General features: G+C 35.1%; 1 protein-coding gene across 1 annotated transcript; it reads left to right on the top strand.

The window, feature by feature from the left end:
- Window positions 1-12: 12 nt before the first annotated feature.
- LOC147075525 (uncharacterized) lies at window positions 13-6417 on the top strand. The gene is made up of 3 exons (XM_085942425.1): window positions 13-226; window positions 502-657; window positions 4691-6417. Exons 1-3 carry the CDS (start codon window positions 80-82, stop codon window positions 4889-4891), a joined length of 504 nt encoding a protein of 167 aa, XP_085798551.1. The 5' UTR covers window positions 13-79; the 3' UTR covers window positions 4892-6417.
- The last annotated feature ends 16307 nt before the right edge of the window (window positions 6418-22724 follow it).

The raw sequence follows: 22724 nt of genomic DNA, 5'->3' as shown, positions 1-22724 counted from the left end.
TGCGGCAACACTACTCTTAAATTAATGTACCATTGAATGGATCCTGCTTGTCACGTTCTTCCCGACATTTACTATTAAAATGGACGTAAAGCGAGAATGTGATGGAGCACAGTCTGATACAGAAGGCAAGCCTTTGTTTGATACGCAGACTAGCCTCCCAATCAGCCCTGAAGTTCGCATTCATATAAAGCAGGAGTATGCCGACATTTCAAGTTGCAATTTCGAGGTTAGTTTTAGGAAACTGATTTCTTTTACAACCACTCTGTATTGTGACTAACAACGATTAATATATTATTATAATATGTTGCTTTTTTATAAACTTCGTAGAGACATACAATGATATTAAACGTTGATTTAAAAAATAACTCGATTATACATTTTGACAGCTACGATAAATTTGTGATTTAGGTTATGGCAGGTTATCTTCTAATTCATTTTGACTATAATTAGTCATTGAAAGTGAAAGTGGTTTTACTGTGTTAACCATAATGTTTCTTTCAGTATCTTTTAGCGGACCTCTCTAATATAAAACCTGAGACGGATGATCAACTATCCATCATCAAGCGCGAGATTATTGAAGATGTAAAAGACCCATTATGTGATATTGAAGATCCTCAACCGGGTTGTTCTTATTCAGATTACGGGCCAATACATCAGGTTCGTTCATTTGTATAATGTGTTTTTTTTATTCCCTTTGTGCAGTCTTATATCGAAGGTTGGAGTTAGCAATACGTTTTAATCTTAGAGCCGTTTCACACGCGACACCATTGTCTCGAGACGCTGCATGAATGGGCGCATTTAGATGGAGAAACAAGTGTGAATGTTGTAACCGCTTTGTGAAAACAGTCTATTCAATTGTGCGAATATATATTCCCCTAATAAAAATACACCCTTAGACGGTGACACAATTTAATAATGTGTATGTTGTGTTGTCTAAACAAAACAATGGTACGAAAATGATCGTCAGCATTTCCTCAATCATAACGAGAACAGCGCATTTCGGTATATAATCATCATCAGCCGGGGTCAATCCACTGCTGGATGAAGGCCTCCCCAAGCTTTCTGCAACTCTCTCGGTCTTGTGTCGTTCGCTGCCACGTATGTCCGCCGAACTTTACCAGTTCGTCAATCCAGCGGCTTTTAGGGCGATCCTGTGGCCGTTTCGTGCCCCTTGGGTACCACTGGATGACGGCATTTGTTCAGCGGCCGTTCTTTCGGCGAGCAATGTGTCCCGCCCATCTCCATTTCAGCTGTTTGGCAACGTCTACTACATCGCGTACTCTTGTCTGCTTCCTAACCCATTCGTTTCTCTAACGGTCCTTTCGCGTGATGCCCAACATGCACCTCTCCATGCCTCGCTGTGTGACTCTTAGCCTTTGGACATCTCTCGTGTTGAGGGTCCACGTCTCGCAGCCATACGTGAGCACGGGTAGCACACATTGGTTGAACACCCTACGCTTAAGACATAATGGTAGGTCACTCTTGAAGATACTATTCAGACGTCCGAAAGCACTCCATCCCAGCCTGGCCCTTCGAGCAATTTCATCGTGCATGCTTCCGTCTATGGACACCTGCTGTCCGAGATAGACGTAGCTGCTGACTTGCTCGAGTTGGGTGCCAGAAATACAAATAATCGCAGGGTCCGAAAAACAGTTCCTCATCACTTTTGTCTTTGAGACATTTATCTTTAGACCGACCGTTTGACTGACATCCGCGAGTTCTTGCATTCTACCTTGGAGGTCTTTCGGGTCTTGTGAGAGTATAACAATATCATCTGCAAAGCGCAGGTGACTGAGGTGTACCCCATTAATTGGAACACCTTTTTCCTCCCAATCAAGTTTCCTAAATAAGTCCTCAAGAGTAGCGGTGAATAGTTTAGGTGAAATGCTATCACCTTGCCGGACACCTTTGTTAATGGGGATTTTACACGACCGTTTGTGGAGTTTCACGCATGCTGTGGCATCACTGTATATACTGTTCAATATGTTTTTGTAGCGTCTGGAAATCCCTTGTTTGCTAAGGGCTTCTATAATTGAGATTTTTTTGATGGAATCTAACGCCTTTTCATAGTCCATAAAACCAAGATATAATGGCAGTTTGTACTCCTGGTAGCGCTCTTTTTTAGTTTCGAGATAGTTTGAGAGTATTTTCGTGAAAACCTTATACAGAATTGGTCGATAGTTTTTCAGATCATTAGATCGGTATATAATAACCAATGATAAATAAATCAAATTGGGTTTTTTTCTCCTATAATTTAAACACTGACTATGTCTTTCTCGTGACGGCTCCACTCTCTACTAGTCTCCAGAGACAGGACATACGTTTTATAGGGTTTCCATGGAAATAAGCCGAACCGAATGGTTTATGACGGTCTCACCTTACGCCGAAACCGTTTATTGCCGTAATAAAACTTGTCGAGTGTCCACCCACTTATCTTCGGAATTGTATATACGGGCGCCGCCGTGTTCTATTATGCTCCATTCAAATAACGGTGTTTGTACATGCGCGTCTATTTGAAACAAGTATTCCTTATATTAAAACAGAAAAATATTTTTTCTCTATGGTCAATTTTTGATGTCTATGGGCACTTAACTGTCAAATAAATGACCATTTCTCACATTTTGCCGCTAGATATCCCTAGTGGTCCATATATTTTGAACTCGCTATTACATTTACTTTCATATTATTTCTTTTATTTTTCGATTAATACTACATTATGGCCGGATAATCCGAATGCCGAATAAACGTTATTGAATAAATAATCATTGCAATATAAACAAATGAAAGTAAATGGTTATCGTGATAGTATACCTACCTACCATATAATTATTATGCATAAATCGATTCCAGCATAATCATGTGAATTGAGTTGTTCAAAATATTATATTACTTGTATTTATTTGATTTCATGAATCTGCGTCTGATGTGTATTTACTAACGAGACTCGAGCGTCGCCGCTTTTACGAAATTTACGGCATTGTAGATTAGCTTTATCTACGAAAGCAAAGTTTACTACCTATAAATAAAACATTCATGATTGAATAAAATGAAGCACCAATTATAGAATCAATTGTAAAATAGGTAGTACCATTATACAATAATCAAAATAATACACGAATCATAATGAAATACGGAAGAAAACAAGTACCTATGACAATTATCAACAAACGCGGGGTGTCAGTTGCGATGTGTCAAAAATGGACTCTGCCGAATTTAGCAATCGGTTCGCTAAACTTATGGTAGAGGGGCATTAGGTGTTCGGGTTCGGCGAGATGCTTATGTACTAAATTTTGATGAACGCAATTAAACGGGGGTATTATGTATCTGGCGTAAAATCGCATTCGAAAATTTTGGATGAACACCCTATTAGTTACGATAATAGTTCTACGTTTAGTCGGTGTAATCGACAATAATATCATCTGTACCATAATACCTACAAAATTCAATAGGTACATTATTGTTTATCAGATAATAGCTACACGGAATATTATCAACTGCATTTCGGCAACACTTATATAATACTACAACAGAACAGAAAGTTGTAAAGTTGACTCTAGCACATTGCATACGATTGTTGACTAGCCATAAAAACAGCACTGATACGCGCACATATATAAAGCAGGAGAACACAGGTGATTTCAGTTGCGATTTTGAGGTTAGTTTTTATTTATTAAGTCCATTCCTGCGATTTTTTATAATTATTTTAGCAGAATACCTTTTTTTTTTTCGACCATGTCCGATCCTAATAGGATCATATGGGCCTCCACAGTGTAGAGGTTTGTATTAACAGATTTTGTTTTTACGAGCAATGGATGTCAGCCACTTGCTCAACCTATTAGGTCCATACCCTGACAGACATAAATTGAAAAACAATATGTGTACTTGCCAGACCTAGGATTCGAACCTGGGACCCACGGCGTGAAGAAAGCAGATAGGTTTATATTTTTTACAAATTGTTTAAGATCCGACTGATTTTCTCTTAGGGATGCTTACATACTGTAGCTTAAAATTTAGAAGGGATCTTTATTTAGCTATATATTTTTTAATAAATAAATAAAAAACAAAAGGCGTAAATGTGAACTCTGCCATTCTTGGTGGTGTTGTCTTGTGTGTCTCTGATAATTACCTTAGGAGTCGAGGGCATCCGCTGTTTGTTCTCCCACGGTGCAGAACGAACCTGCCATTAGTAATGCCAATTGGGAGGGCAGTAACCATGTTTAATGAAATCGCTTCGGATATTGATATATTCCACTTACGTGAGGGTGAATTTAGGTGGACGTTGTTTTATAAGTTTTTAAAATAGGGTCTATCAAAGTTCATTCTGTGTGCTTCCATCTACTTTTATTTTGTTACTTATTTTATTTATTTTCTTATTTTATTTCTTATTTTATTACTTATTTTATTACTTATTCTCTGTATTTTTATTTTTAAAAATTATTAACACATATTTTATGTCATGTCGTGAACGCTTTGAATTTGATATTTGTTATGTTCATTATATTATGTAAAATAAATAAATTTGATTTGATTTGAAGAACATACGAGGATGTCAAACTTTCTTTCAAAAACCTTTTGACATACATTTAGACAGCTACCTGCCTCAATTATATAAATATGTATTGTTATAAAATAGGTACGCGAGCTCAAATTTTTTTTTTTTTATTATAAAAATGCATAACGTTTCTTTCAGAACCAGGCAACGCGTCTCGCTGAAATTAATCCCACAATTGACCTCCAGCTAGTTGACGTTAAACGCGAGTTCGTTGTAGACGCAAAACATCCATTCCATGATGAAGATCCAACACCTGGATGTTCGTATTCAGATAACGGACCAGTACAGCAGGTAATTGTATATTATGTGATATTTTCTTCCGTTGGCTATGTATCCTGACACAGCTTTGTGACAAAATTTCAATATTATCCTCGTCTCGGTTATACACGCTTCGTACAACTATTTCACTAACCTATTTATCTGGTTTAGTGTGAGTGGTGCATTGACCTACAGTATTTGAATGTGATGTCTGTCACTGATGATGACCGATCGACCGATTCTTTCAGAAAGTACTTTTCTCATAACATTATTGTTTGTAGCAGAATAATGATGCGATGACATTATGCTCACGTCACATGCTGGCATGGCGTCAAAGTAAGTCTGTGGTTTCGTCATTCCGCAGAATATTTTGAATGATCTAATTTTAATGAATTTTAAAAGTTTATACCTACTTGTGCGTACTTAAAAATTACTTGCGATATTTCATCCATACATAATAATTATTGTGAACAGTATCACCGCCAACTTAAGATACGAGACACTGAGAGTAGGTATCTTTATGTACAAGCATTTCTCAAACGAGTGATCCCACTGTTTACCTGTCAAAATTAGATCCCAGATTGCCTGCAAAACAACATAATTATAAGGTCTTTCTCGTTTCGTATTGAATTCTAGAAAAATCACAAATCAAATTTATAACCTATCAGTGTTTTTGTTATAAATATACATTCCTGTTATTCGTTATTTCGTCACTGTTCTAGTAGAAGACACTAATTCCTTAAACTAAAACCTTCTTAATAAATAAACAGTCTTTATATTAAAGACATCCTTTTTACAATTACTTAATAAACTCACATGATAGACCATTTCAAACATTTTAACAACTTCAAAGTCAAATTACTCAAAACTAGTATTCTCCAGTTAGTGTGTTCTGCCAGCACAGAGACGAGTTATCAAAGTCAAATTATTTCTTCATGCAAAAAACGGTGGTAACATCGATTTCCAAAAAATGTCTTATGTAGCGTTAAGCTATACGTTACGTTTGTGGAAGATGTGTTAATGTTAGTGTAGTAAATATGATGAACCTCATCTATCAAAATCAAACCAATCCCATTTTCAAGACAGCTGCAAACCAGCAGACAATAGATTAGGGATGGGCATACATGAGGTCAACGAGAACCTCATTCTGGAATGAGTACACATAAGTACTACGCCATAGTCACGTTCTCACATATATCGAGTAGGTTTATATAAAGTGTTAAATGACATTAGAATAAATAATTTGTTTCTGATAGAAAACGCGTTTTATAAAATGATATAAGTATCTATTAATAATTATGATTATGTCAAGCTTTTTAAGATTTTGCTTAATTTAAATTGAATTAATGTCGGGACTCAAAAAATCGAAGTTATAAAAACAAAGAATATGTACCAATTTACACAGTACCACAGTCGGTTTTAATCGATCGAACACTCCGCGCAACGCCGACTCAAGTACAAGCCTAAGTATTCGGAAACTTGCCGAGAACGAGTGGTCTTACCTGTCCTGTGACCCCACTGCGACTAAACATTATTTTATAGCACTGATGGTAAACCTATGGCACGCGAATGTTTTATGTTGAAGAGAAAAAAATTTTACCTCATATAATAATAAAAAAAAAGTGATACAAATAAAAATATAAGCACTTCTATACACTATTAAAAAATAATGACGACATAGCTCTACCTTTTTTCTACAAATTTTAATATTATTTTTACCAGTGGTATTTACCAATCGATGCGCAAACGGAACCGATGAAACTCGTGCATAAATGACAGATCATATTGTATAAAAAAATAATAGGCAAATACTCTTCAAGAATTTATGTTTAACGTAAATATATAATTCAACATATCGCTCCTAATGCTTTATGCGTGACACGTCATATTATCGCACTCACCTCATCAGGCGGCGGAAGAAGCCGCTCCGCGAACTTCTGATTTTGATCGATTTACAATGCTTGAGACCACTGTAGTGAAAGAATGCCTCATCTGATCGCGGCAATTCTGGTGTCAATTTGTGTGTAAAAAAACAAGCTGAGTTATACAATAACAAACAATTTAATCGGTACCAACAAAAATGCCTTCCCCAAATAAAAAAAACTTGGTAAAGCTATTAGTAGTAATTCTGACAGACAGTGAAAATGGAAAACCTTTCAGTTATGTGAAATCTATAAAAAAAGCGTGGTTAAAATGCCCTCACGATCTTTTTGAAAAATTTTAAAACAAGCAAAAGTAATATATTCAAAGAATAAAAGATATGCATTCGTATAGAAACACAGTGAAAGATAGATTTTCTCATTGTAATATTTAAACTTTTTTAATAGAATTCTTTAAAACTACTTTTACATTTTTTTCCTATAAAAAACTGCTCGGTTACTCTCTTACTTATCTCTTTTACTTACTTATTACTTATACCTCTTTCTTATAATGAATTACTGTTATTTGAATATCTCATAATTTCAATTTATTAATACTTTTAAAAAATGTCTTTTTTAGATTATCGCTAGAAGCACTGTACCTACAGACCTACAAATTGAGGAACAAGACATCAAGAAAGAACTCAAAGAATATATTGAAATGTACAAAGATGTCCCCAGTCGCAATACTAAACGTGATATTTTTCAATCGAATAATATGGTAAACACAGAATTATTAGTGGCTGTTATACTACTGGAAAAAAAATCGTTTCATAAACAAAATTTTGTGTGCAGTATCTGTTTTGATTTTTTTTCATCGTTCGACCTAATGTTGCTTCACAAAGCCATACACAAAACAATAATAGCGAAAACGAAAGATTCCGTTGCAAGGCTGGTTAAAAGTGACGATGGTCATTTATCAAGATTTCGTCCTGGTCACGTCTTGAAATCACTGAAAATGACATATTCTAATGAAAAGCTATTCAAATGCGATATTTGCAATTACTCATGCAGACATTCAGGTAACATGAAAACACACAAAATGACTCATTCTGGTGAAAAGCCACTTAACTGTGATATATGCAATTACTCATGCAGAGTATCTGGTCAAATGAAAAAACACAGAATGTCCCATTCAGATGAAAAGCCATTTAAGTGTGATAAGTGCAATTACTCATGCAAACAATTAGGTACAATGAAAACACACAAAATGACTCATTCTGGCGAAAAGCCATTTCAATGTGACCAATGTTATTACTCATGTACACAATCTGGTACGATGAAAAGTCACAAAATGATTCATTCAGGTGAAAAGCCATTTAAATGTAATATATGCAATTACTCATGCAGAGTATCTGGTCAAATGAAAAAACACAAAATGTCCCATTCAGGTGAAAAGCCATTTACGTGTGTTAAGTGCAATTACACATGTAAACAATTAGATATCATGAAAAAACACAAAATAACTCATGCAGATATTCAGGTAACATGAAAACACATAAAATGACTCATTCTGGTGAAAAGCCATTTAACTGTGATAAGTGCAATTATTCATGCAAACAATTAGGTAACATGAAAACACACAAAATGACTCATTCTGGTGAAAAGCCATTTAAATGTGACCAATGTTATTACTCATGTACACAATCTGGTATGATGAAAAGTCACAAAAGGATTCATTCAGGTGAAAAGCCATTTAAATGTGATATATGCTATTACTCATGCAGAGTATCTGGTCAAATAAAAAAACACAAAATGTGTCATTCAAGTGAAACGCCATTTAAGTGTGATAAGTGCAATTACACGTGCAAACAATTAGATAACATGAAAAAACACAAAATGACTCATTCTGGTGAAAAGCCATTTCACTGTGATAAATGCAACTACTCATGCAGACAGTCTGGTGGCATGAAAACACACAAAATGACACATTCTGGTGAAAAACCATTTAAATGTGATAAGTGCAATTATTCATGCACGACGTCTGGTGGCATAAAAACACATAAAATGACTCATTCTGGTGAAAAGCCATTTAAATGTGATAAATGCAAATACTCATGCAGATATTCAAGTAACGTGAAAAAACATAAAAGACTCATTCTGGTGAAAAGCCATTTAATTGTGATAAATGCAATTATTCATGCAGACAGTCAGGTAACATGAAAACACACAAAATTACTCATTCTGTTGAAAAGCCATTTTAATGTGATAAATGTAGTTTCGCATCAACAACGTTTAGCAGTATGACATTTTATAAAAGGACTAATTCTAGTGAAAAGTCATTTACATAATTATTATGATAAATGCAATTACCGATGCATATATGTCTAGGATGCCAGGCACTGACCTTTTATGCTATTGAGGCTAACTCCATAGTCTGGTCGTCAATCCTGGTCGTATTATCAGTCTCGTTCGGTATTGTTCATTGGGTCATCCGGTGCGTGACACTTTACGGTTTAGCTTCGGCAAGTGTTTATATGCGCACGGTTGATGAATGACTGACCATTGCTTGTCGCGCCAGGCAAGGGTCAATTTTTCAGGTAAAAAGGCATTTATTTGTTGTATTAGGGCCGCCCTAATTGGCGTATTCAGACATGGCCATTTGAATGTGAAATAATTGCTCATGCATAACTTCTGGCAGCATATTTCACGACTTATTTATTTCCCGCGTTTTTGGGTCATAATTTCAATATGATATTGATACCTACACGTTTCTACGTGCATGAAGAACCCCTTTAGGGTAAAGTAAGAGCGAAGATATGGATGCCACATTAATGTTTCTTATAGTCCGCTAAGCCAAATGTCCTTCTATCGCCGCTCGATGAATAAAATGCTCTGTATTTATTAACTAAAAATGTTCAAATTACCAGATGGGCGAGATAAAGGTTGGTCACGCAGGATTAATATTTATAGTCGTGATTCGGATATTTCAAAATCCCATACCTAATGTTGTTTCTTTTGGGCTCGATTCCTCCGAAATCGCTGTAACTTTCGACTACCTGTCAAAAAGGTGACTTGGACGATTCTTAAGGTAAACCCAAGTAAACGCCAAGCATTCCGCCACGGGCGAGAATGACAGAGAGGGGGTGAGCGTTCAGAGGTAGATCAAGAGGGACAGCGATAAGGCTGAAAAGGGGACATAACCAGTGGTGATGACTGCCAGGTCAGTAAGCGGAAGCCTTTTGATCCGTGATGGACTTCGTGTCCCGTTTAGAATCGACTTTGCGAAAAATGTAATTTGTTGCTGTTTACTACATACTAACTTCCCATAGCAGTTAAGTGACGTGCATCGCGATTTGCTGGCGACACAAGGCACTCAGGGTTGTCTTGATAATTTAAAAATTGAGAAATTAACTTAGATAACTCCTCTATAAATAAAAGTGTAGCAGAGCGATCACTGCGAATAAAAATATAAATGAACCTTCTCGTGAAAATTTAATTAATATTCAGCCGACCGACCGTTAATCTCAAATGTGCCTGTAACTTTATAAACCGTGTAAAACTTAATAATTGTGTCCTGTGTGTTGTGTATGTACCTTTTTTGTGAACCATAATTAATAATAAAAGCCGTTGACCTGTGCGTCGATTAATTGGTGCGTTCATCATTTTCATCAGTCCTGCATCTTTACCCAACTGTCAAGACCTAACCTTATACTGAGCATGCTCTACCGACACCAAACCCAGCTTTGATTGACCGCCCTGAACAATTTTCATCACTGAGCTAGTCGAAAGGTAAAAGCTGGTCGTGTGACTCACACGTATCGACCGTCGGCGTGCTACCAGGGCGTCATTAACGCCCGGTCGACCGGAGAGTTAAGTGCGGAGGTCGGATCGGGCTGTGCGGTCCCGACTCGCCTCCCTACCCGGACTTCCGGAGTGTCAATATAATATTGTACCAATAAAAGCGATAGCTACCCGTTCACTTATTAACTAGGATAGAGTATCTGTAGTAAAGACTTTGAAATAATGGTCAGTCGAGAAGGAACCGAACGTGCGTACGTCATTTTTATCATCAACCGATTACGTAAATAATTAATATTTTTGTAGCCTATTCTATAGCGACATAATATTATGTAATCATATCTAATAATATTTTAAATCATACAATAATAATTATTGACTCTGTGCTAAATACAGTTTTTGAATACTTCAAACCAATTGTTCTAAAAAATTTCGTTTGTTGTTTGGTGTATGTTAGATTTGTGTAAGTGGTCTTAGAGACATAAATTGAAGTGTATCAACTACCGTAAGCTAGTTGTTTTTTTTTAACCATATCCAATCCTAATAGGAACACATGGGCCTCCAACAGATTTTGTTTTTACGAGAAACGGATGTCAGCCAATTGCTCAACCTATTAAGTCCATATTCTGACCCTACACAAATTGAAAAGTAATATGTGTACATGCCAGACATAAGATTTTAACCTGGACCTACGACGCTGTAAGCCGATGCTTAAGCCGCGTGGCCATCCTGGGACTGTTGGCTAGTTCATAGTTTTGTTTGGCGATTTGACAATAATGTGCACAATTTTTCGGTCCATTTACTTGTTTTCCTTGAATTAGAAACACATAGCACACATGTTGTTTGTTATTTTTTTTTAATTCTCAAGCTCTGATTAAACCAAACTATAATTGATAAAAATATTATTCTATCTTTAAAATATCTTATCAATTATTACAATATCAACTATTGTAATAATTAATAAATGTGTATCTGAAAACAAGATAAACTTATGTTATAACATGTGAATTTGTCAAAGGACCCCATCTTATTATTACTTAGGTACATATTTTTTATGGTCATGTTATTTAGGCATTATTAAAATTTAGTTTAACAAGTTTTCTATTATGTACTTAAAAGATTTTTACTAATTCTTAATTTTAATATTTTTTATATTCATTTTTAAAAACATCGATATTTATAAAAATATAAATGTGTGCAAGGTTCGTATTTTTGCAGTAGGTGCCTTTGCACATCTATCGAGGGTAGTTTTTCATTTTTATATCGAAGTATTCGCACGTATTGTAACAATTACAAAAAGTAAGCCGTCTAAACAGTAAAACTGTCTATCTCACCATACAATTTAACACAGGGAGGTGCTGTTAAAACATTGTTAAAAAATTGTAACAATTACAACTAACTTCTTGTAATTGTTACAATACTTCAAAACAAAAAAAGGAAAACTACAATCGATAGTTGCCGTTATCAGTGTTGTATATAGGATAGATGCACTGGTAGGTAAAGCCATCTCCGTAATTGAATCGCAATACAAGTGACGTCACTAATTACGAACACTTGTACAACTGTCATCGTATTTTCGTTTATGCCTGTAAATTTGTGTTATTTAGTTTAATGTTCTGTGCATTCTCCTCTTATTATTAAACGCTTGCCTTGTTATGGTATTAATAGTTATGTCCAAAGAGAAAAATGTCAGCCGACGGAAGTTTTTGTTTTGAATAAATGAGTTGAATGAGAATGATTTCTAGTCCTTTAACAAGTGGAAGGTACCTACCTACTGAGTATGACGATAGCTTGATAAAATCTGTATTTAGTGGCAATATTATATTTTATATTATATAAATAAAGAAAATCGGAAAATTATTTGATTTTAATAGTTTTTATTCATACTATCCGATTCATAATAAGTAGCACCTGTTCGCACAAGGAAACTACATTAATATGGGATTCATCATTGAACCCATATAGTTATTGCCATCTCCCGTCAGAGCGAAAAAGATGCATTCTCTTTCTACGCTCGGTATGCTGGTTGCTTTTCATCGTCTGTTATTTGGATTTTGGAGTGAATAAATAAATACCTCGGAATGGTCTAAAACGGCGATTTTTATTTTACACTTTTACTTATTGTCACATTATATTATTACATTTTTAACAAATTTTTCTGAATGCGAAATATTTGTTATCTTTACAAATGCAATCTCTGGAAGCCTCAAATTTTTCGCTGTCGATCTCGCTGACAACTGCCTTTCTTGTGTACGGACAAACGGCGTTGCAGGATATTTTTTTTCGTATTCGACCTTCACTAGTTAGAGTCAGCTAGACAGAAATTTAGGTTGGTATACATGTCGGTCAAATTCAGATATGTTCGTGCTGCCTGCGAAGAGCGATCCTAAGCTGATGACGCTGAATCAGCGCGTCTAGTCGGTAGCTCGGTAATGAGCATAGATAACAGACGCATGTTCCTAAGTTCCGTACAAGAAGATGCCCCCTATAATTAGCACCATCTATTAGCGTGACTAGAAGTTTTCACTGTGACAGAGCCATATATCCGAACCCAAAAAAAGTATTTCTAATTATAATAACGAAATTGTGACAAAAATTAATAAAAGTCGATATTTCAATTCAGATAGGTACACTTTATTGCAATGATAATAATATTAGCAAATTATGAATAACAACATAACTTTATGAGTCATAATTATGAAATAATAATAATAGTAACGCACTCCATGGATTTTTTTTGTCAGCACTTCCTGTCAGATTGATGACTTCTTAATTATTTCATATTGTTTTTCATTATAAATTTTCATCGCTTGTTATCATTCTCGCAGTCAAATCCTCAACAATCGACAACATATTATTATTGATGTAGATTCTGAAACAATAATTTTAAAATGTACTTAATGTCAAAATATATATGTATATATATGCAAAATATAAATATGTAAATGACTGGTTGCCATTTACACTTTTGTAAGAATGCGAAAATTTATTATAGACATTTTACGTAATTCACTCAACATAATCTCCTTTATATACCTACCTATTTTTTATGTTTGCCTTGGTAGATTTGCAAACGTAAAAATTATAATAGGTAGGTACCTACTATCATTATTTCGAAGCCACAACTGTAAAGAGATTTCAAGGAGCATACAAGTGTATATAGGTACCTATAAATGGGTGAGCTCTGATTGGTCATTAAAATGGCCTTGTATCATGCGACTTCGTGTGTGACCGTGCTGCCATCTATTCTGAAAACAGAGCATTAGGTGGTCACGTTCGCTTTATGGAACTTTCAACCCCTGGTAAAGAGTCAGAAAAGATGTTTGACACCTCTTGCTGTAGTATTTTTATTGTTTATAATAATTACTAATGATCTATTCAATTATATGTTACATATATGGAAGAAATCATAAAAAAGGTATAATCAACAGTAGAGGTTGATGGTTAATAATGGCACAATTTATTTGATAATAAATTTAATACAAATAATCACATAAGAAAAAGGATAATAAATTGAATCATAAAAATAAAATGTAGGTATATTGTACAAAGGCGCGTCCTGCCTATCAGAGTGGGTTTGGGCTTTTGTTAGATACAAACACTCAATAATATTATATTCATTTTCAATCCGAATCATTTTCACGAATATCACCACCGATAGTTGAATTATTGTAAAACTGGTGGCATTGCTGTTTAGTGCCTTTAAATCTTGAATTTTTTCTTTGGCTATTGGTTATGGTTTATTATAATATGCCTGGATAAAATTTATTTCAATTGGTTTCTATCTTGTACTGAGGCGCCGCTGTATCGGTATAGTACTGCTAAATTCGTCAGATTTTTCATATTTGAAGTATATATTATTTGGTTTATCTTTTCTATATTGGAACCAAGAAATTTTCAACCAGTTTACCTGGTCTCCATTCGAGCCAATCTTTTTGTTTTAAATATTTTATTAAATAGATTTGAAGTCAATGAAGTCCGTTGTGTCAAGTTCATTGATAGCGTACTTTCCACCTTTTGATGACATCCGAACCACTGCGTACCAATCAGATGGGTCAAAGGTATCGATATTCTTTGACGTTCTATCAATTTGCGCGTGCACTGAATTACACTCCATTTGAGAGTGTCCGGGTTCAAAAAAGCAATGATCAATCTTTGGTATATTGAGATTTTATATTGCCATCAAAAACATTTCACACACGTTGACATTGCGGTTCTGCCCACTGCATGTGTCCGAAAAAAAAGTCTTTCCCGTTTGCTTTACTTTTTAAATAATTATATAGACACTTCGCAACTCTACAGACCCACGCTTGGTTATGCCTAGAATTGGGTTTCAGGATTTCCCGGACGGGAATTTCCGAGAAATTTTCAAGATTTTCCATCCCGAATCTCGAGAATTGAAATTTTTAACAGATGCATAATATTATGTCACGGCTAGGTTGATTAACATTGGATATATTATCAATAGACACCAGATAAATGTCATCTTTAACCGTCAACCCATAAAAAACACAATATTTAATTGGTGGACGAACGGGATTCCCCAAGAAGTTAGACCCATGTTACATTTTCTAGGATGTTTTTCAAAAGTTGATTCATTCTTATTGCAATTAGTTTTATTGTCTACCGGATATCATACAAATATTAAATGTGCTTTTATAATTATATAATATAAATACATCTACATAATTATAAAACACTTCTGAGAAATATATAACCAATAGAATGAATATTTTTGAAAATAAATGGACACCCAGCAGTATGGCCCCCATATCCTGAAGCGTGCACCCAGGACAGGATCTATATCTAATTTAATTGTTAGTGACAAAGCACAATTGGATGGATAATGTGTTGTATTAGTTGATTATTTGTGTCGCCTTTATGATTTTGTTGTGGTAAATATTTGTTTTATGATTCAGTTAAAAATTTCCCTTTGGGGCGGGTGAAACCGGTTCATATTTATTAAATAAAAAAGTGTAATAAAAAGAAAAAAAAATGCGTTTTATTATTTTAAATCAGGAATACAATAGTTACGTATAGTAAATAGTAAATAGTCTAAATTGCGTTCTTAAATATTGGCAATCGGCTTTTATATTGAAAAAAAAATATCTTAATTACTAACCGATGTCAGGATTGGTCCAATATTTTTGTTATACGTGCTTTAACTTGCTAATAAATGATACAAATATTTTTTTCAACAGATAATTCACAAGATTTAAGAATGTAATATTCTTTTATCAAACATACGTAATTTACAATCACAAATATTTAACGAACGGAAAAATCTATGACCCCCAGCAGTGTGTCACCTTATGTGGTTAAAAAAAGACTGTCACATTATTCTTTATGAGCAAACATACATTTAAAATGTTTTTTAACCCGTATGTGTATTTTTATGTATTTTAAGATTACTAAGCCGCGTGCACTTAAAAGAGCAAACATCGCATTTATAAGGTTTTTCACCCGTATGTGTTATTTTGTGCCTTTTTAGGGAGCAGCGGTGCAAGAATTTTGCCGAGCATTCTTCGCACTGGTATGGTTTTTCACCAGTATGTCTCATTTTATGTGTCCTAAGATTAGCGATCTGTGAGAATGTAAGTTGACAAACATCGCATTCATATGGCTTTTCACCAGTATGTTTTCTTTTATGTCTTTCGAGAACGTCGCTATCTGAACATTTATATGAGCAAATATTGCATTCATATGGTCTTTCACCAGTGTGTATCATTTTATGTTTCTTGAGAGAGCAGCGTTGTGTGAATTTTGTCAAGCATTCGTCGCACTGGATTGGTTTTTCACCACTATGTGTAATTTTATGTTTTTTTTAGATTGGCGATTCGTGTGAATGGTAATAGACAAACATCGCACGCGTATGATTTTTCCCCAATTTGTGATCTTTTATGTCTTTTGAGAACCACCTTCGTCAATTGCGATTCTTCTTCGATGTTTTGTTCATCTATTGTTACATCGGAATACTGAATCATCGTATCTTGACTTTCTTTGAACACTGACGCATGTTTGCTGGGATCGTTACATTCATATAGTGCATATACGGTTTCTCTATAATTTCTCATTGTCAAATTAATAAAAAAAATTGACAACCAAGATATTATGTTTTTACCCTCTCCTGAAAAAAAAGTGTTTTGTGACATTTGCTGTTTTTATGCCAAGATCTTCAATTGTTTTGTGCTGCTTGGGCCGCTTATTACATAGGTGAAGGGTAATGCGCCGCACGAGACGTGTGATTATGGTTATGAATAAACACTGCATACGCGGACTTCGCCCGCTCGACGCGTTCTGTGGGCACCATCGCTAAAACGTCTGACTTGCGTGGAAATAGAATAGAAGTTTAAAAAGACATGAGTGAAGTCAGCAGATATTGAAAATATGTGAAGATATTCTGTCGAAAAAAACTACAAATTGACCAATATGTTTGCCAATTTATTTGCTTACTAAACATTTGTAATTTATTGTACGATATAACATTGTGGAAATATTGATTACAACGGTCACTTCTTAATCTTTTTAAAACCAAATAGGCTTGCATGTTTTAAAATAACACACCATAAAGCTAAACTCCTCTCTAGTATGAAACATAAACGATTTGTAAGTGCTCGTCCATGGTGGTTTGACGGGTGCGGCGCGGCGGCGGCGCGGGCAACTCAAACGTATGAACATGTTTCGACGTGTCCGTAGACAATGCGCGGGGACGGGTGTTCGCGCGTGTTGTTTTAGCGCGTCTAGCTCGACGCAGGCAAGATCGTACATGCTTCGGGCTCTTCACATACTGCGCGCATAGAGGTGTCCGCACTGAAAGGACGGGCGCCGACGCGGGAAACGAGCGAGTAGCGGGTGTCTCAAACCATCATGAGCTTACCGCGCGCGTCTGGTGTATTTGTGGTATTATTTTCACAAAGCATAGATAGTGCGAAGTGATGTAAAGTAGGTATACGTTTTATAACTTTGCACTTTTTACTACACTGATACGCCTCTTTTCCTTATTACGTCGCATAAAATTATATCAAATGATATTCACTTGTATTAATATAATATGTAGTTCTAAATAAATATATATTATGTAAAAATAATATCTTTAAATTTCAATAATTCTTAACGCACATATAATATTGTATACTTATCTTACTTATATTTATAAAGGTAGGTACATAAAAACTGTATTTTTTTTGTTGTCTATAATTATTCAATATTCTTTCTCAGTTATCTCTTTATCTAATTTCTCTGTATTTAAATTATAATATGATTAACTATAACTATTATAGTTTATTTGGAAACTTTGCTTGTTCAATATCTTTTTCTAGTCTATTTTATACATATTTTTAATCTACGTAACTGTTTGTTTTCCTTAATAAAAAAATATAAACATAATAAAAATAAAATATATTAAGTAGGTACATCATTTTCATCCTAGAGCCGGGGTGCAAAGTTATGAAGCGTACATTCTACACCTACATTCACACCATATGAACCGAAAAGTCTTTTTTAAACTTTAACTTACATATTATCCAATATATAATCAAATTATAAAACCGACCAAGGGTACTTGATGGAATTTGAATTTAAATTCATAAATATAAATTTACCAAATAAACAGGAATTAACTGTATCAGATGACAGTGTGTATTCACCATTGGTGGTGTTTGAAGAATGATGCCAAAAGGCGATAGTCGGATCGCAAAAAATGACTCAAAAAGAATAGAAAAAAACTTAGATCAATTAGAATATACTTAATCAAATATTTTCTCATGTTACTCTTTTTCGAAAAACTTGTCTGGTTGTTCCCGCAGTTTCTTGTATAAGTTATAAAATTCTTCTGTTAAATTAGTGCTTTCCATATAGATTTCATTGGCCCCATATTTTGCTGCAAAGTTTTGCCATTTCAAATAGGAGTTTTCCAGTAAAAACTTTTCTGTGTTTATGGTTTCTTATCCTTGATTTGACGCTGAACACGACTGGATGCGCGCGGGCTACTACGGACACTCTACCCGTGCCCGTCCCCGCGCCTGTTCCAAATTCCATCAAGTACCCTTGGTTGATAATATATTTTGATTATATATTGGATAATATATAAGGAAACTAAGTTTAAAAATGACTTTTCGTTTCATATGGTGTGAATGTAGGTGTAGAGTATACGCTTCATAACTTTGCACCCCGGCTCTAGGATGGAAATGACGTACCTACTTAATATATTTTATTTTTATTATGTTTATATTTTTTTATTATTAAGGAAAACAAACATTTACATAGATTACAAATATGTATAAAACAGGCTAGAAAAACGATATTGCAACCAGCAAAGTTTCCATATAAATTATAATATAATTAAGCCTAATAATATATAAAGCAAGAAGAACATAAAATACAGAGAAATTAGATAAAGAGAAATGAGAAAGAATATTGAATAATTTTATACAAAAAAAAAACATTTTTTAAGTATCTTTATAAATATAAGTAATATAAATATACAATATTATAAGTATGTGTGTTAAGAATGATTGAAATTTAAACATATTATTTTTACATATAATATTATTTATATAGTAAAAAGTGCAAAATTATAAAACGTATACCTATTTTACATCACTTCGCACTATCTATGCTTTGCGAAGATAATACCACAAATTCAAATGACGCGCGCGCTAAGCTCGTGATGGTTTGAGACACCCGCTACTCGCTCGTTTCCCGCGATGGCGCTCGTGCATGCAGTACGGACATCTCTATGCGCGCAGTATGGGAAGAGCCCGCCGCATGTACGATCTTGCCCCCACCAAGCTACACGCGCCAAAACAACACGCGCGAACACCCGTCCCCGCGCATTGTCTACGGACACGTCGAGACATGTTCATACGTTTGAGTTGCCCGCTGCCCCGTGCCCGCCAAACCACCACGGACGAACACTTAGCGCTTGGCCGTAGTCATGGGGCGTCTTCGACGCGGAATAGGCGCGGGGACGGGCACGGGTAGAGTGTCCGTAGTAGCCCGCGCGCGTCCAGTCGTGTTCAGCGTCAAATCAGGGATAGGAAACCATAAACACAGAAAAGTTTTTACTGGAAAACTCCTATTTGAAATGGCAAAACTTTGCACCAAAATATGGGGCCAATGAAATCAATATGGAAAGCACTAATTTAGCAGAAGAATTTTATAACTTATACAAGAAACTGCGGGAACAACCAGACAAGTTTTTCGAAAAAGAGTAACATGAGAAAATATTTGATTAGGTATATTCTAATTGATCTAAGTTTTTATCTATTCTTTTTGAGTAATTTTTTGCGATCCGACTATCGCCTTTTGGCATCTTCAAACACCACCAATGGTGAATATACACTGTCATCAGAATTCTGATACAGTTAATTCCTGTTTATTTGGTAAACTTATATTTATGAATTTAAATTCAAATTCCATCAAGTACCCTTGGTCGATTTTATAATTTGATTATATATTGGATAATATGTAAGTTAAAGTTTAAAAAAGACTTTTCGGTTCATATGGTGTGAATGTAGGTGTAGAATGTACGCTTCATAACTTTGCACCCCGGCTCTATGATGGAAATGATGTACCTACTTAATATATTTTATTTTTATTATGTTTATATTTTTTTATTAAGGAAAACAAACAGTTACATAGACTACAAATATGTATAAAATAGACTAGAAAAAGATATTGCAACAAGCAAAGTTTCCATATAAATTATAATAATTATAGTTAATCATATTAAAATTTATATACAGAGAAATTAGATAAAGAGATAAATGAGAAAGAATATTAAATAATTATAGACAAAAAAAAACATTTTTTTATGTACCTACCTTTATAACTATAAGTAAAATAAGTATACAATATTATATGTGCGTAAGGAATTATTGAAATTTAAAGATATTATTTTTACATAATATATATTTATTTAGTACTACATATTATATTAATACAAGTGAATATATAATTTTTATATATATTTGATATAATTTTATGCGACGTAATAAGGCAAAGAGGCATATCAGTGTAGTAAAAAGTGCAACGTTATAAAACGTATACCTACTTTACATCACTTCGCACTATCTATGCTTTGTGAAAATAATACCATAAATACACCAGACGCACGCGGTAAGCTCATGATGGTTTGAGACACCCGCAACTCGCTCGTTTCCCGCGTCGGTGCCCGTCCATTCAGTGCGGACACCTCTATGCGCACAGTATGGGAAGAGCCCGCCGCATGTACGATCTTGCCTGCGTTGAGCTAGACGCGCCAAAACAACACGCGCGAACACCCGTCTCCGCGCATTGTCTACGGACACGTCGAGACGTGTTCATACGTTTGAGTTGCCCGCCCCGCCGCCGACCCGCGCCCGCCTAACCACCACGGACGAGCACTTAGTGCAAGAACGTAGTGGTCGCGCGGGGACGGCGCGGCGGCGTCTTGCGAAACTCAAACTTATAACCGTGTGTAAAATGTGCGTAGACAGTGTATTTTTTGAGGCATAATACACACGGTTATACGTTTGAGTTTCGCAAGACGCCGCCGCGCTGCGCCCGCCAATTGACTACGACCGAGCACTTAGAATATCTACTCCGATAGCCACGTCAGTATGAGCACTCTATAGACAAACAAGCAATGACAGGTCATCCATAGACAACGGGACAGGCGAAAAGTAAGACCAGTCGTGTAATGTATCGGCTTCCTTCTTCAGTGGGCAATGGCTGTTCTCGTTATGATTGAGGAAATGCTGATGATCATGTTCATACCATTGTTTTGTTTAGACAACAAAACATACATATTATTAAATTGTGCACCGTGTCAAGTGTGTATTTTTAATATATGTAGTTGTCCTGGAAATACTTTTCACTATTGCGGTAACACTTTTCTAACATTTCCTTGAATGGATTCTGTCTGTCACTTAACACGTTGCTTCTGGAATATATACCCTTAACATGGATGTAAAGCAAGAATGTGATGGAGAACACTCCGATATTATAGAAGGCAAGCCTTTGTTAGACACGCTGACTAGCCATCCAAACAACCCGGACCCTCGCACTAATGTAACGCAAGAGAATGCGGACGTTTCAAGTTGCAATTTCGAGGTTAGTTTTTGGAAACTAAATTATTTTAGGTAACATTAGATTGAGAATAACAATGATTGGTTTAATATTATAAACTGTGGTTTTTTTTACAAACTACATAGGAACATAAGGTGATATTAAACATAGTTCCAAAAAATTACATGTTTATACAATTTGACAGCTACGATACATCTGTGATATTATAGGTTAGGTTTGGTTATCTACTTAATCATGTTTAATATAATTCTGTGGCTATTTGGCAGAAGCAGATATGTCGATTTTTGGTGTTTTGAGGTTTAAATGCAGATTTGTTCTTCTATGTCTATATTTTTATTTGCCAAAATCAGATATGGCTTATCTCTTCTACTGACTTCATAATCAACGAAACAAGTTTCAGATATGTTTAAAATTAAGCAAGTCATATTTGCCAATACAAGATATGGTACCATATCTGCTTCTGGCAAAATAATAAGTATTGAATATAATCAATGTATTATATTTGCCAATACAAGATATGGTACCATATCTGCTTCTGGCAAAATAATAAGTATTGAATATAATCAATGTATTCTATTTGCCAAAACAAGATATGGCTGCTGTTTTGGTAGTTACTGTTTTTTGTAGGAACAGTTTTTTTATTATAATGTCTTATAATAACTGAAATTGACAACTCTGATATTCTATCCTCAACATGGCGCAGTGAAAATGCAGTACTAGATGAGCAAGCCACAGAACACGCGATTCCAATGTCTGTGTCGCAAGCAGATCATGATATTAAAATTACCGAATCTCAACAAAACTTTGCCTCGTCGGATGACGAACCCCTTGCTCAACAGATTAGAAGAAATTCTGCTAACAGCTCTTATAATCCGTGTACATCTACATCTCGAAGCACGAATTCATCTCAAGAAAAAATCAAGAATAAAATTATCAAGGTACATGAAGAACTTGAAAGACTGCGGCAAAGAGTATAAAACTCGTGGTAGTGTGGCTAAACCTGAAAAGCTGTTTATACCATTAGAGTCCTGTTGCCGTTATAACTATTTTAGCATGCTTAGTGAAAACAATCAGAAGGATATGTTCGCAAAAATTCTGGGAATGAATAGTGAAGACACGGCTGACCAATTCCTCGCAGACAACATTACCATTAATGACAAATTAATAGAGAGGAAAGGAAAAGG

This window comes from Rhyacophila brunnea, unplaced genomic scaffold (assembly GCF_057557595.1).
Source record: "Rhyacophila brunnea isolate RB1 unplaced genomic scaffold, BYU_Rbru_1.0 scaffold_142, whole genome shotgun sequence".
Lineage (NCBI taxonomy): Eukaryota > Metazoa > Arthropoda > Insecta > Trichoptera > Rhyacophilidae > Rhyacophila > Rhyacophila brunnea.
This window is presented reverse-complemented; position numbering and strand designations above follow the sequence as displayed.